The 16,230-nt window shown below is 39.4% G+C and overlaps 1 protein-coding gene across 1 annotated transcript in view; it reads right to left on the bottom strand.

The window, feature by feature from the left end:
• cdh13 (cadherin 13, H-cadherin (heart)) overlaps positions 1 to 16,230 on the bottom strand; it is a 1,009,596-nt gene that overhangs the window by 111,261 nt on the left and 882,105 nt on the right. The window contains exons 9-10 of the mRNA XM_048606112.1: positions 7,158 to 7,340; positions 1,243 to 1,496 (exon numbers count right to left, since the gene is read on the bottom strand). Coding sequence (XP_048462069.1) covers positions 1,243 to 1,496; positions 7,158 to 7,340 — 437 coding nt within the window. The remainder of the gene's footprint in view (positions 1 to 1,242; positions 1,497 to 7,157; positions 7,341 to 16,230) is intronic.

Raw genomic sequence — 16,230 nt, forward strand, 5'->3', positions numbered from 1 at the left:
CCTCCCACTCACTCCCTATTTATTTCAAAACCCCCTTCCCCTCCCCCTTTTCTGATGAAGGGTCTAGGCCCGAAACGTCAGCCTCTCTGCTCCTGTGATGCTGCTTGGCCTGCTGTGTTCATCCAGCCCTGCACCTTGTTGTCTCGGATTCTCCAGCATCTGCAGTTCCTACTATCTCTGATTCAACAACTCCATAAAAGTTGTGATGCACTAGGACTCATCTACTCAGCCAAAAGAACGTAAGATATAAAACACTGTCAAAACTGCTTATGAGACAAATTCTTTAGAACATAATGCTTAAGGGACAATTATGTCCTGTAAAACATATTTCCCAGTGCACTAAAAGGGAATTGTGAGATCTCACTTAATAAATTACACCTACCAGACATTAAAAGGGAAAGTCTTTCATTCCTGATGTGTTCTAGAATCTACAACTGTCTTGATTTCACAGTGTTTTCAATCCATCACTTAGTTTTGATTTTTGATTTTTTTTTGTCAGCTAAAAACAATTGTTTTAACAGATGGTTCCATTGTTCTGTGAAACCATTTTTAATTAGGAAAATTAAAATATATTTAATTTATTGCATTAACTTTTCACTTACAGCCAAGCGTTTGTATTCCGCAGCAGATGAAGAGCCAGGTAAGCAAGCCACAGATTTCTCAGTATCTGTTCTGTTCTTGAACCTGGACTGAGTATCTGGACTATGGTTCCATGAAGAAGAACAATCAAAATGTTATGGTGCCATTCATTTCTGAACCTAACTTTTAACTTCCTCAAGCCAATCAACAGTATTAGCTCATCATTTATTTTTATTTTTTTTTCATAGAATGTGGGCACCACCGGCAAAGTCAGCATTTATTACCCTTCTGTAATTACCTTTGAACTGAGTGGCTTGGAAAAGGGCAGAAAAGGGTCAATCACATTGCTTTGGGTCAGAAAGCACATACACGTTGGACTAAGTAAGGACAACAGATTGCCTTCCTTAAAGAACATTTATGAACCAGATGGGTTTTTCCATGACAGTTAATTAGAGTTTCACACTCAGCATTACTGAGACTCGCTTTCAATTTTAGATTTATCAACAATTTGAATTTAAATTCCACCAGCAGAGATTTGAACTGGTGTCCTGAAATGCAATGACTATTGTGGCATTATTTCCCCAGCATGCATAGCTCTGCGTTTGCTCCTGGTCTTTAAATTTACAGCATAAAAAGTTCTTGTGTATTCTATAGAACACTTACTTAATTGTCTGTTTCTGAAGGATATCTTGGTCAGTTGCATTCAATGTCACAACAACACTGCCTATTGGGATGTTCTCCGGTTTGACTACGATTGTTGGGTCCGGATTGAAAACAGGCGGCTCATTCACATCAAGAACGGTGACTTGCACGGTGGTGGTGGAACTGGAACCATAACTAATCTCAGGCATGATTGGATCTTCATTTTCCACCTTAATCAGCAGTGTGTGAAATGCAGATCTTTCATAATCCAAAGGCTGAAATGAAATACATTTTTTAAAATGTTGTAGTTACTCGCATTGGTAAATGAATTCAGAATCAAATTCTCAATTACAGATGCAAAGCAATTTTTTGAAATAGCTTTATTGATTTATAATTAATCTCCAGGAGTAGTAGGTCAATATGTAAAACGTAACTGCTCATTTGCTTGAATCAATTTTTACCATTGAACATTTTGATCTCTAAGAAATGAAAATCATTTCAATACTACTTTGTGGAATTCAATAATAGTTCTCTTTCTCTTCTCCTCTTCTGTTCCACAAGGCATGGACTCCCACACTGCGATAGAGTTCTACAGTGTCCCTTTGGAAACTTGCCAATTTATGTCAGCATTTTGATTGTTAATATTGGCAACTTTCTGGAATATGGAGGCAAACCCAATACACTTCTCACCCAATTTTCACCTCCTTGCACTTTCTGCAGGAGTAAATGAATGTTGAGTAAAGGGGCTGATTTTACTGAATGCATTGGCAGTCAGGCCACTTGTAAAATTGCTCCTGCCTGAGTACTATCAGTTAATTCATCACGGGCAGTCATTCAACTGGGAGTCCTTATGTTTTCTGTGGCACTGAAATAAGACTTTTGAATTTGATCGTTGAAAAAAAAAGTGTCAGGTCTTCCAACTGCTTATATTCCCAAAAGGAAAAAGCAGCAAAACTTAAGAATGATACATGCTGTCTGACTTGTATACTTTGAAATGCAGCTCTAATATGACCAATACATTCATTTCTAAATATTACTGTTTTTATCACTAGTCTATCCCTCTGCTGATGACTGTGATTTGGTTGGAAGGTGCTTTTTAACATATAGGGCAACAGCACAGTGAAAACCCTTCTTCTCACTGTATTTCCAATGCAGGGAGTGGAATAAAGTAGGTTCAAATGACAGCAGAGAATTCAGAAGGGACAAAGAAAAAGAATATCCTGGAGGTAGGATTAAACAAAAAGACACAGGAGAAGAACACCACAAAGAAAAATGAGACTTGCATTTTTATTACACCTTCCACAACCATGGATATGTCAAAGTGCTTTTGTAGCCTACGAAGCCCTTTTGAATTTTAATTGCTGTTGCAATATCCAATTTTCACACTGGAAACTTCCATAAACAGCAACATGACCATGTAATCTTCTTTTGGTAATGCGGATTGAGGGATAAATATTGGCCGGGACCTGAAGGATAACACCGTTGTTCTTCTTCAAAATAGTGTCATGGGATCTTCTACACCCATTTGGGAGAGCAAACTGGCTCTTGATTTAATGTTTCATGCAAAAGACAGCACCTCCAACTATGCAATTCTCCCTTAATAATACATTGGTGCGTTAGTCTTGATTTTTGTCCTCAAGTCCCAGAATGCAAGTTAAACCTGTAATGTTTTGACTCAAGGAATGAGTGTTACATCGGAACCCTGCCTGACATGGTCATTCACATACCTTTCCAGCTACCATTGTACTGTTGTATATCACATTTCCTGAATATTTAGCTGAAAATTAAAAACACTTGATTGCATCTGAGAGCATATTTATATATGTCTGCAGACGTACAAGTGAAAAGATATTGCTAATTGGTCTGTAATGCTATTGCATTTTTGTTATCTTTTAAAGACAGCTAGAGGCAAAGAATGCCAAAGTTGGAAGAATAGCTAGCTTCAGGCCCTTTAGTAAGCACAAAGAGGAATCCCTACAAATCATGGGCAGCCACAATCATAGCTGGTATAAAATGGAAACATTGAAAGAGAACTGATAGGTTCAGGTTAATGGTAAAGCACAGCCCTTTCCGAACCATGGGTTTTCCTTCTCTTTTATTGTTTTTGATTTGTGACTCAGAGAATATTTTCTGAAATGAACATGTATTGTCTTTCACAGATGCTGAATGCTCACAGAAAGGCGACTCTAGGTAGCAATGCACTCCACCAGAGGGACCACATCCTCCATCTGCTTCACCTAATCCATCATGGCACTTTTATTGTTCAAGGACCAGCCTAGATATTCATAATTGGCTGGTTTGGTGAGTGAAAATTTCACCCAGTAAAAGATCTGGGTCAGAATGATAAGGAAAGAACCATCTCTTCAGTTATGGTGCTTCCAGTTTAATTCTTTGATGTAATTGTGGCAAAATACCAGGGTCACCATCTTGACCTACTATCTGGCCAATGTGTAAAACTAATTTCAACTGTGATCTTAACTTCTTCCTCAATATGTAGTGCCATCTAAGCAAAAGGAAATTGTGAACTTTGTGCCAGTAATTGCACCCATGAACTCCTTGAAGATTGAGTAATACTCATTTCAATAAAACTTCATTTCCAGGCAGTGGGGAAAATCTCCTTTTATGTCGTAATGATAGTCCCAGTAATTGTACATAACCCCCATCTCTGATAAATAGTATAATGTGAGAAACACCCCAAAATGTGTGATAATTCATGCAGGTCGAAGACTTCATGAAGATGCGTTAAGAGCTGTTGTCCCTTTTGAAGTAACACAATAGCTTGAAAACCACTCCAGCTTGGGACTTCCAGCACTTAATTGAGACTGTACATTTGGTTTTCATATAGATCTTCAATCCAACTGAGCTGGTTACCAAACAGTAGAGGGCTGCAATGAGTGAGGGTAAATATTGCCAATTTTCATGGCAGTGACAATGCAATTACATCAATTCAGCTTCTTCAAAACCTTATAGGGGTGGGAGTAACAGTTCGTGTCTCGTAGGCAATGTTTCAGATGCACTGAAATCTGCTGCTTAAAGCCTGTCAGCTGCACTGGGCTGAGTATCGCATAAATCTTAAGGTGTCCATGGGTTCAAATCAGCCAAAAACTTCAGTCTCCAGGCATTCAGCCGCACTATATTAGAGAACAATTTTAAGGTTATGAGCAAAAAACAACTTTAGATATGAGCAGATACGGACATGAGATAGCTACAGCAGTGCAAGATTCTGAAGTAATTGGTAAGATACGTTTCTCAGAATTTGATATATTGCAACATATCCTCTGATTTTCCTTCTTTGTTGTTATTGTCGTCATTTTCTGTAAAGATTCAAAACACATTAGATAAAGAATGCAAAAAAAACTTGAAATAACTCTTTCACTTCAAGATGTGCCAAAGTACTTTTAAGCATAGACATAGTTGTAATAATAAGAGATGTGGCAGCCCATTTATGCACAATATTGGCCCACAGCCAATAATGAGAGAGAAATGGCCGTGTTATCTATTTCATGATGATTGGTGAAGGGTAAATATTAGTTAGAACATCTGAAGAACTTCCCAGTCTTCAATATGCTGTGGGATCCTTTGTGCTCTTTGGAGATTGAAGACAGCTTGGTTTTATAGCTGAAAGATGCCTCTATATCTGACTAACTCCCTCACTACTGCACTGAAGGATCAGCCTAGATTATGTGCCATAGTCTGTGGAGTGGTCTTGGAACCATGATTTGACTCAGAAGAGTATGCTGCTATTGAGTCAAGGGTGGTACTTTTAAATCAGCTGGATGATTTAAAGATGATCACAAAGCACTGTCATTCAGACACAGAATACATTTTTTTGCTGGAACAGGTTGGTAGAGATTGTTTGTCTTAAGACACATGGAGCTGGCATTATGGTGGCCTCCTGTGAATTTTCCTCATGATCACGGGTTTGCTGTCTAGCACCACTTACTCCTCGTCTTTTCTAACTGGAAGTCTCAATTTCCTTTGGGTCAGCTGCTGTACAAAGCCACTGCAATTCTGAAAACCTCTGCTCTACTGCAACATTTTCTTGATCTGTCTAGAATGGAAATTGAACTTGAAAATTCCAGCGAACTCCCAAAGCCTCCGTCTTCAGATAATGAAAAATCGTCATTACTTCTTGATGTTGGTACTGCGTGTTTCCATTAAGCATTCAGTCATATTACTCTGGCTGAGCATTGCAGGTGTATAACTTACCCGAGAGTAAACAAACTATGGCTAATTTACAGGCAGTGTGCAGTGAAACACATCAGGAAGTTGTTAGCATTCCAGATTATCTGAACATTCAGTGAAAAAAATCTTTTCCCTTGCTGAGGCTTTACATTTATACAGCACCACTCACAACGTCAGGACATCCCAAAGTGTTTTGTAGCCTATGAAGTACTTTAAAAGTAGAAGTCATTGTCTTGATGTGGGGAACTCTTCGGCTGATTGTGGAGTCACAATCAGCACAATGTGACTTACATCAACAGAGTACGCTTGGAAGGAATCTTGATATATAACAACGTAAATGCTGACATCATCATTCGAGTCACGGTCAAGGCAGTGCCTCAGGAGAAACATTTTGAAAAGCATGTTTCAATATCTGACACATCTCTGTCAAGATTCCAGGGGAAAACAAACCTTCCTCATAAAATGCTGTTTTTTTAAAAAAAAAACTAATTCTTGCAGACGTAATGGTCCAGTAAGCAGGTTAGATGTTGCCCACTTGCATGTCACTATGATATCCAGGTTTTCTTCCTTTTTGATCCAGATCCTCATAATCCTCCTACTCAAAGCACAGGAAACCAGAGAGAAATTCTTTATTCAATCGTGCCGAACACACGATAAAATAATTCCACAGATGCCAGTATTCTGTCATCAAGTCACCCTTCATTTACACGTGCCGAGTCCTTGACACTGATCCAGCTTCCTCAGAGCCAGCTCTCAGAGTGAACAGAACCTCTGATACTCTTGTTTATATCTATCAGCCAGGGCTCCCTGATTGGACCAGGTTAACAACTCCAATCAGGGAACTTATATTCTATGAGGTCCACTTGGCTGACCTCATTACAATCACTACACTTGACATTCTTCATGGGTTTCCACAAAGACTCTTTAACTATTTAAAAAAAATTGGAGCTTCAATGCCGTAGAAGTATAAAATTGCAGACCCGGACTTCTAAGAAAGGTTTCAATCTTTTCCTGTTTGTTCAGTAATGCAAATACTCAGGGCTACCTTCTTTATGATGGCAGTAATCTTCAAGGGTGTTGAGAGGACATAAGTGTTGTGAAATTTTGACAGACATTTTCTCATGTTTCCTTCCCTGCTGCCTCTGCAATTGATTTAAACGCAACAGGGCACATGTTCAGCAGATGAACCAAAAGACACAGCCAGAAACCAGCAGAGAAATCATGTCAGCAAATATGCAATTGGACTTATGGAAGAAAGATGTCTATGTCCCATCTTACTTGTCAATAAGTTTGAAAACTGTGGGAAGTGAACATTTGCCTTCGGGACATTGGAGTGTTCTATCAATGAGCAATTGGGCAAATACAGAAATTCACCCTTTGGAGCTTGAAAAGAATCCATGCTCTAGAACTAGTTTACATTGAGATGATAGAATACTAGCCTATCATCTATATACAGTCAAGTTTCCCCAGTATATTAGCAATTGGGTGAGAATAGCAGCAATCTATGGATACACTTAAATACACTCGCTTGCTTGACCTGATGGAAAGTAATTTCAAACAGCAACTATGATGGATGAAGAAAACAGAAATGAGTAATATAATATTTAAAACATCCATAACATATGGCTGTGACTTGCTTTGTGTGTCTCGAGTAACATTGCAATTCAAGTTATCATTTATTTGTAAAGAAATCAATGGTCTTTTGTTCACTGAAGAGTGTGAAAGATTGAGCACCATACAGGAAAACTTACTTTGTCAACAAATAACATTCCATCATTGTTCTTCGGATTTGTCTCAATTTTGAAGTTCATGTCAGGGTTTCCATTGATAATGGTGTAGACAGCTCTCCAAGCTCCAGTAGCTGGGTCATCATTGTCTTCTACAGTAAGATTCACTATAATTCCAGTAAATCCTTCGTTCACTGTAGCTTGGAACTGATATTAAAAAAAAACATTGTTATCTCTAAGTAGCTGCAAGACTTCAATTATCACAGTAATAAAATAGAATAAATTATTCAAGTACTCTGCCTCATTTTCTGTGAACTTTACAGCCTGTTTTGATTCCTATAACATTTGGTTATGCTTCCTATCACCAGATAATTAAAACATTTCACCTTATGGAGAAATTAAATTTATATTAGACTGTGATCTAAACACATTACTTGAACAACCTTTTATTTGTTACTATTGCATCAGTGCAGACAATGAATTCAAATCTCTTGATTGATGTGTGTAATAGGTACGCATCTATGACGGAACCAGGTTGTCTTTGTTAATCAGTGGAGTCTTCAACAATGTGGCACATAGCTCCTATTATAGCTATACCCTCAACATGGGGAATCTTAACTGCCCTATCATTTGAAGTGCATTTGATCATTTTGCAATTGAAGTGATGATGGTTACCCTCAGATTACACCAAACTTAAAAACAGGAGCAAAAACAGAAATTGCTGGAGAAACTTAACATCCTGAAGACTCAAAATGTTAACTCTACTTTCTCTCCACAGGTGCTGCCTGACCTGCTGAGTTTCTTTACCAATATCAGTTTTTGTTTCAGATTTCCAGCATTCATAGTTCTTTGCTTTACTTAAAAATAAGAGGCTGGAGAGTAGAATCTGTAACATTTTACACAGAAGGTAGGAACAGGAGCGGGCCATTCAAACCCTCGAGCCTGCATCTCCATTCAATATGATCATGGCTGATCATCGAGTTCAATACCCCAATCCCACATATCCCTTGACCCTTTTAGCCGCTATATCTACCTCCTTCTTTATGAGTGGCACAGTGCCTCAGTGGTTAGCACTGCTGCCTCTCAGTGCCAGGAACCTGGATCCTATTCTACTGGGTAACCGTCTGTGTCAGGTTTGCACATTCCTGTGTGTCGGTGTGGGTTTCCTCCGGGTGCTCCGGTTTCCTCCCTTAGTCCAAAGATCTGCAGGCTAGGTGAATTGGACAGGCTAAATTGCCCATTGTGTCCAGAGATGTACAGGCTAGGTGAATTAGCCGTGGGGAATGTAGGGTTACAGGGATAGGGTAGGGAGAGGTGCGTATGGGTGGGATGCTCTTGGGAGAGTTGGTGTGCACTCAATGGGCCAAACGGCCTGCTTCTACATTGTAGTGATTCTATGATTCTTGGAAACACAATGTCTTGGCCTCAACCACTTTCTGTGGTAGTAAATTCCACAGGTTCACCACCCTCAGGTGAAGAAATTTCTCCTCCTAGAGACATAGACATAAACATAAACAGCACTTTGGTCCAACTTGTACATGCCGACCAGATATCCTATATAAATCTAATCCCATTTGTGTGCACTTTGCCCATATCTCTTCAACCCTTCCTATTCACATACCCATCCAGGGGCCTTTTAAATGGTGTAATCAGACCAGCCTCCACCACCTCCCCTTTCACTTTAAAACTACACCCTCTAGTTTTGGACTCCCCAACCCCAGGGAAAAGACCTTGTCTATTTACCCTATCCATGCCCCTCATGATTTTATAAACCTCTATAAGGTCACCCCTCAGCCTCCGACACTCCAGGGAAAATAGCCCCAGCCTATTCAGCCTCTCGTTATAGCTCAAACCCTCCAACCCTGGCAACAATCGTGTAAATCTTTTCTAGTTTCACAACATCCTTCCTGTAGAAGGGAGACCAGAATTGCATGCAGTACTTCAAAAGTGGCCGAACCAATGTCATGTACAGCCACAACATGACCTCCCAACTCCTATACTCAATGCACTGACCAACAAAGGCAAGCATATCAGACACCTTCTTCACTATACTATCTACCTGTGACTCCACTTTCAAGGAACTAATGAACCTGCACTCCAAGATAGCAGGAACTGCAGATGCTGGAGAAACTGACGTAACAAGGTGTAGAGCTGCATGAACACAGCAGGCCAAGCAGCATCAGAGGAGCAGGAAGGCTGACGTTTCAGGCCTAAACCCTTCTTCAGAAATGAAGAAGAAGGGTGAAGAAGGATCTAGGCCCGAAACGTCAGCCTTCCTGCTTCTCTGATGCTGCTTGGCCTGCTGTGTTCATCAAGCCCCACACCTTGTTACCTCTGCGCTCCAAGGTCTCTTTGTTCAGCAACATCCCATTCTAAAAAGGTTTATGTCTTATCATTAAACTATTAACCCTGGTTCTGGAAACCCCAACATTCGACTCATTCTTCGTACATCGAATCGATTATGTACTGTTAGAATTTTATGGGTTTCTATGTGAGCCCCTCTCATTTTAGAAGCATTTCTTGCCATCAAAGATACTACCTGGTCATGAAATTTAGGTTCCTTAGAGAAAATGTCTAGATGGAACACTTGATTTTAATGATGTTGTAAGAATTCTTCTTTTCAGCGCAGTAAATATGTCCAAAATTCTAGTCAATTCTGGCTTATGCCAAATGTTTTGTTTTATAAATTCCCAAACTCTTCAATTGCAGATGTTTATAATCACACTATAGAGGATTATGGAGAGTTTTGTAATGGACCTTACACTGAGACTTTCACCAGACCTTCACCCTTAACACTAAACCATGAGATATTCTCTGCAAATTATTGAAGATCACTAGCATAACTAACTATACACCATAAGTAAGAAGCAATATACTATACAATACAATAGGACACATGAACAGGCCCTTCTGCCCACCAAGCTTGCACTAATTCCTAATTCTTATTTAGACACTACTTATTGCCCATATGCAGTTTCTATCCCTCTGTTCGCCTCCCGCTCATATGCCTATCGTGCAAACGTGCCTACTTCTACCACCTCCAGTGGCAGTGCATTCCAGTCACCCAACACCGTCTGTGTGAAAAATACTCCCCACACTTCTCCCCTAAACTGTCCCCCGCTGACCTAGAACCTGTACCCTCTTGCAGTTGACCTTTCCACCCTGGGAAAAAGCCTCTGACTATCCACCCTATCTATGCCTTTCATAATTTTGTAGACATCTATCAGGTCCCCCTCAGCCTCCATTCTTACAGTGAAAACAATCCAAGTTTATCCAATCTAATCCTCATAGCTATAACCCACTTGAAACACGTTCTGCAGTCAACATGATGTTGCCCTACCCAAAATTGGAGCAACCACTGAGGTATTATCCCAATAGCCACTACTGGTACCTCATGGTATCCATAGCCTATTCCAATCTGTGGTTCAGACTATGGGTTGTTTGAAGTGGTTTGTTGCCACCAACCCTGCTTTGTCTATTCTTTATCTCTACTGTCTAATGACCAGTAGTAGCAGATACACTACCATGGAATCTTTACAGAAAAGGCATTGCTCTTCATTAACAAAATGGTATATTGCAGGATAGCAAAGAGTGCAGCTGCAACACCATCAAGAATAAATTCTAGGACCTTTAGGAGTGTACACAATACGTCTATCATCTCCAAAGGCTCATGTTGAACTCACTATCTCAACCCAGGATTATGGTGACATCAAAAAGGATGGAGTTCAATGTAACAAGAACATTAACATCTTCAGAACTTTACTACCTTAGATAACAACCCACCTACAATGAGCATCAATAACAATTTTTAATGCAATTGTTGGAAGGCAATATTAGCCCAGCTTTACAAAACTCATCATCTCCAATATCGCTCATATCTTGCACAACACAGACACTTCTGCCAACTGTAAACCCAACATGGCTGGGGAAATGAAGCTTCTAATAATCTTATTGGCTGGACCTTATTGACATGTATTGGATCTGATCCATGCTGGAATCTAGGAAGGAAAGCTAGTGGCAGGATACTGCAGCCAAGGAATCTAATCAATGATTCCATGTAATTGCAGCTTAGATTGTAGAGTGGGAATGCTAGAAAATAAGTCAGGGAGAAAAAGAGAGACTGCAATGGTAGAATGCAGTAGGCAGAAGACTTTCTTGCAGGCCAAGAAAGAGTGCGAGAAAAAAAAAAATCACTTATCCTGTGAAATCACATATCCTCCCACCTTTCATTAGCCTTTCCTTATCCCTGGCAAATCCATGCAGTTGCAAAGAGTTGATATCAGTGCAGGAGACTTAGATAGCATATTATCCACCATTGCAAAGTGGTGGCAGTCCATTGGTGTGGTATATTACAGACATACTTCCCATATTTCAGTTTTAACAGCTACTCCCTACTGGGGTCCCTAAAATATTCCCCAAGCTGACCCTTTACCACTCATCATGATGGTAGTTGATACAGAGGCTGACGTCTCTCGTTGAACCAGGCAGTTTTGAAAACAATAATGCAAAGATAAAACCTGATTTTTCTGCCCTGACAGCTTAGTATTAGTTTTTATTAGCCTTAGCTTGCTCAGAATACCATGTCAGTTAATTTTTGTTGAATATTTTAAGACTTGAAATAATTTTAATCCAAAAATGAATAAACAAAGCAAAAACTGGCTTAATCAATTACCGTTATTTTAAAGATCTTTTATTCTCAATATGGCATATGACAATGCTATTTTTTTCTCTGTTGGTGGCATATATGAACATTAACATAATTTCTCTTTGCATAAATACATTTCGTTGTTGAAAATCTAACTGCTATAAAATACAACTGGCAATTTCAGATAACACTTCAGCCTAATTGCAGGGATGGACTTAAATTGTTATCTGCACAATTGAGTGCCAAGAAACTTCTGTAACTAATAAATTATGATGGCTCAAGAGAATACTTCTGGCGTTCACTTAGCTTCCACAAGTATCTCAGAGAAGGTCCTGCCTCTCTATATTCCTTACAATATTTAGAGCTGCTTTGGTTATGATGGCAGAAGAAAATCATTTTGTTTGTTAAATGCAGCCTTAAGGTTCATAGTTAGTCCACCCAATAAGAGATCTATGTTGCAATGGTGTTTGAAGCAAAAGGAGAATATTTGTGAAAAATAAGAGAAATATGAAGAACAAAATGTAGCTGGTCAGCCTCACTGGGGTAGTGCACTGGAAATCTTTGCTTTGCTTTTTCAATAATCATCAGATAAGTTCAATACTTTATCAAAATATGAAATGTCCCATTTACCTGTCGGATAAATTCTCGTTAGCAAAAACATTGACCAGGTTTCTGTACTTAAAAAGAACTATTTATTACAGTAAAATATTCTAACCATAGGTAAACAACCATGTACAGTCAACAATATTGATGTATAACTTTATTTATTAAAACTCTAAGCTTTCTTATGACAATGCCTCCCCACAGACACATACAGGTACCTGCAAACAGATGCAGACAGCCAAATAATTGGTGCTATGGATGGAGGGAAAGAAACTGAGGACACAATTCGATGACTCCAGTCCTCAGGGTTAACTGAGATGATCCTCTGGCTGTGAGGATTTTCTGCCTTCAGTCTCTTTTCACTCTATGCAGGAAGGACAGGTGATAGGTACTAATACAGGTGATTGGTTACCTGTTAAAGGCCATGGCTTATAGCAACTATGGGGAAAAATAAACTAGCTTTCTTCAGGCTTTAGATGTTTCCCTGGAGAGAAAGATACGCCATCGGCTCCTTGCATTGGCACAAATGCTTCTGCCAATATCACGCACACCCACAAGCTGTTCAGTTATAGAGGAGCCAATTCAATATTTGCTGCCAGGCTGGTGTCTTTGTCTAATCAGCAACCTGTTCCCAACTAAATCTCTCTATGTGCAGAACCCCTGGTGACAGATCATCGACAGACAGCCTCCTCTAACAAAGCAGCAGTGTAAATGGGGCATACAATAGTTTCAATGGCTAGCTTTTCTAAAATGCAGCAATTCCTTCCTTCAACAATCCTTGATTTCTAAAATAGTACTTATCCAATTTCAGTCCACAATCAAAAATGAAGTAAATTTTTTTAAAAATGCAGTCTTTACATGGTACAGATATTGAATATGAAGGAAAAATGGAGATCAAAAGATACTGGGATAATTTCAGCTTTGCAAAATCAGCATTTTGGGTCCAAATTTCACTAGCTTTGTTGACATGAAGTTACGGCCAAAGTTTTTATAATATTTCCTGTTTCATTCTGATAAAGAACATTTATAGTATATTCTGATTAAGGAAAACATTAACTTTATTTTAGAAACATCTCATCAGCATTTCATCTCACCATGCTGCTGTAAGAGACAGCAATATCATATGACATTGCATCAATTAATGCTGATGATATATAATCTCCCATTAGCATATGACACAGTCAGACCTAAACCCTGACACTGCAGATTCTGTTCAAATCTATCAAAAGCGTGTGAACCAATGCGATCAGACAAGATTTACAAATGTGTGTTTATATTTTTCACACTGCAATAAAGTAAGTCTTTGATGGATTGGTAATCTGATGCAGTTTTATTAATACTTTTTGAGATTAGTTTAATTTCAATTGTAAGTATTTTAAACGATTTTGCCTGGACCACTATTTAAAACAAAAACTGGAAATGACTATGCAGGATCCATTTACTCATTTCATTAATGTAAACTGGTAACTGTTTTAAGTAAGTAGTAATTTGGCAGAAAATTCTATTTTAATTAATGGCTTTGCTTCGAGTTGAATTTTAAAACAAAATCCTCAAAGAACTACAAGTGAGTGCAATTCACAAATCATTTTAATAGTTTAAAATTTGGTCCTGGCTATTTTTTGCCAATGCTTTTCAAGCCAGCGCAAAAGGCAGCAGAGTCTTGATTTGCACGGGATGTAACTTGCATTTTATGATGCTCAACGTATTGTGCTTGGCTGACTGATTTCAATTGACTAGAAGTTCTCCCCCATGAACATGCTACATGTACACTGTTTTTGTTATGTTAATCTTTTGAATGAATTCAATGCAACAAGCTGAAGTCAATTTTGGGGAACAGAAATATCTAGTCTCTACATTCTGCCATCAGTTTTGTTGCAGAACAGAAGTAGACAAATTAGTGCAATACAGACGCAAAGATATTACTTGTTCATTGTTGTTGTATTTTGTTTGTATCTCAGCTTCCAGTAAGCACTATGTGACATTTCCACTCCCTACACCTTGTTCACATTCCAAATGACAATGTCAATGTAATGTTAATCAGGAACAAATTACAGCAAGACAACAAGGTGCAGAGTTGGATGAACACAGCAGGCGCTGTGGAGCAGAAAGGCTGACGTTTCGGGCCTAGACCCTTCATCAGGAAGGGTCTAGGCCCTTAACGTCAGCCTTTCTGCTCCTATGATGTTGCTTGGCCTGCTGTGTTCATCCAGCTCTGCACCTTGTTGTCTCAGATTCTCCAGCATCTGCAGTTCCTACTATCCCAAATTACAGCAAGTTTTCTATTATTGGCTCAGAGTCAAAACAATTGCATTGAGATCAACCCAAGCTCATTTAATTTAATACTCATGGTGAAACGTCATCAGTCTGGGAAGGATTCAAATTCAAGGCAGTGAAATATGAGTACAGTGATTTAACAAAATGTCTGATTTTCTGAAGAAGGGTCCAGACCCGAAACGTCAGCTTTCCTGCTCCTCTGATGCTGCTTGGCCTGCTGTGTTCATCCAGCTCTACACCTTGTTATCTCTTATGTCTGATTTAATTGCTTTGTTCTGAAATATTGTTCTCAGAGTTCATCTCCCATTTAAATATATTATAGAGCTCTACTCATGTATTGTGCCATTCTGGTATCCAATCATCTAGCTTGTATCTAAGTGTCTCTTTGTAGTTGAGGTAAATATTATGGACAATAACATAACTACTTCCTAAGACATAGGCTGCAGTTTTTAAAGCTCCTTGGCCAGCAAGAATGCTGCATTAAAGTGTCTAAAATTTGATCTGTTATGCCACCAGCCGAAGTGAGGTTTGGGCACAAATGGTCAGAAGCACAGCAGGACAGCCAGATGGGGAATTCATACCAGCAATTCATACCACCCTAGAAGGGAGTGAGGAGTGAAGCTAGTGCTTCAGCTATGTGAGAATGGACAGGGCAATGTAGCCTCAATAAGGGATCCATGATGTTTGTCTAATTTTATTTATGCTGCCTTGCAATGAAACAGATACTGAAGTAAACTGTGCTCAGCTTAGTTCCAGTCTCTTGAAGTAATATCTTTAAAAGAATTTAGTAAGAATGCTTTGCTGAAATAAATTGCATATGATTGGCCAACTTTATCTCAGTGATTGTAGCTCTGGACAATGTCCTGTCTCTTAAACAGCTTAGTTACTTTAATCAGAGATAGTAAGAACTACTGATGCTGGTGTCAGAAATAACACAGTGTGGAGCTGGAGGAACACAGCAGGCCAGGCAGCTTCAGAGGAGCAAGAAAGCTGACGTTTCGGGTCAGGACCCTTCTTTGGAAATGGGCGAGGGGGAAGCGAGCTCTGAAATAAATACAGAGAGGAGGGGTGGGGCTGGGGAAGGTAGGTGGGATGGTGATAGGTGATAGTTACTTTAATCAACCTATTCAGACATTTGGTTTCATCACATTATCTGCCATTATAAAGTGACGCGGGTTATTATGTGGCATGCTGGGGACACACGGCCCATATTGCAGTGTTTACCAGCCTTGCACCACAAAAACTGGGGAGGCAATGGCCTCCTGGTATTGTTGTTGGACTGTTAATCCAGAGACCCAGACAATGTTCTGGGGATCCGCGTTTGAATCCCGCCAAGGCAGATGTTGGAATTTGAATTCAAAAATGTTTGGAATTAAGAGTCTAATGATGACCATGAATCCATTGTTGATTGTCATGAAAAACACATCTGGTTCACTAATGTCCTTTAGGGAAGGCAACTGCCATCCTTACCTGGTCTGGCATACATGTGACTCCAGACCCACAGCAATGTGGTTGACTCTTAACTGCCCTCTGGGCAATGAGGGATGGGCAATAAACGCTGCCTAGCCAGCAACA

Source organism: Rhincodon typus, chromosome 15 (genome assembly GCF_021869965.1).
Source record: "Rhincodon typus isolate 14 chromosome 15, sRhiTyp1.1, whole genome shotgun sequence".
Classification (NCBI taxonomy): Eukaryota; Metazoa; Chordata; class Chondrichthyes; order Orectolobiformes; family Rhincodontidae; genus Rhincodon; species Rhincodon typus.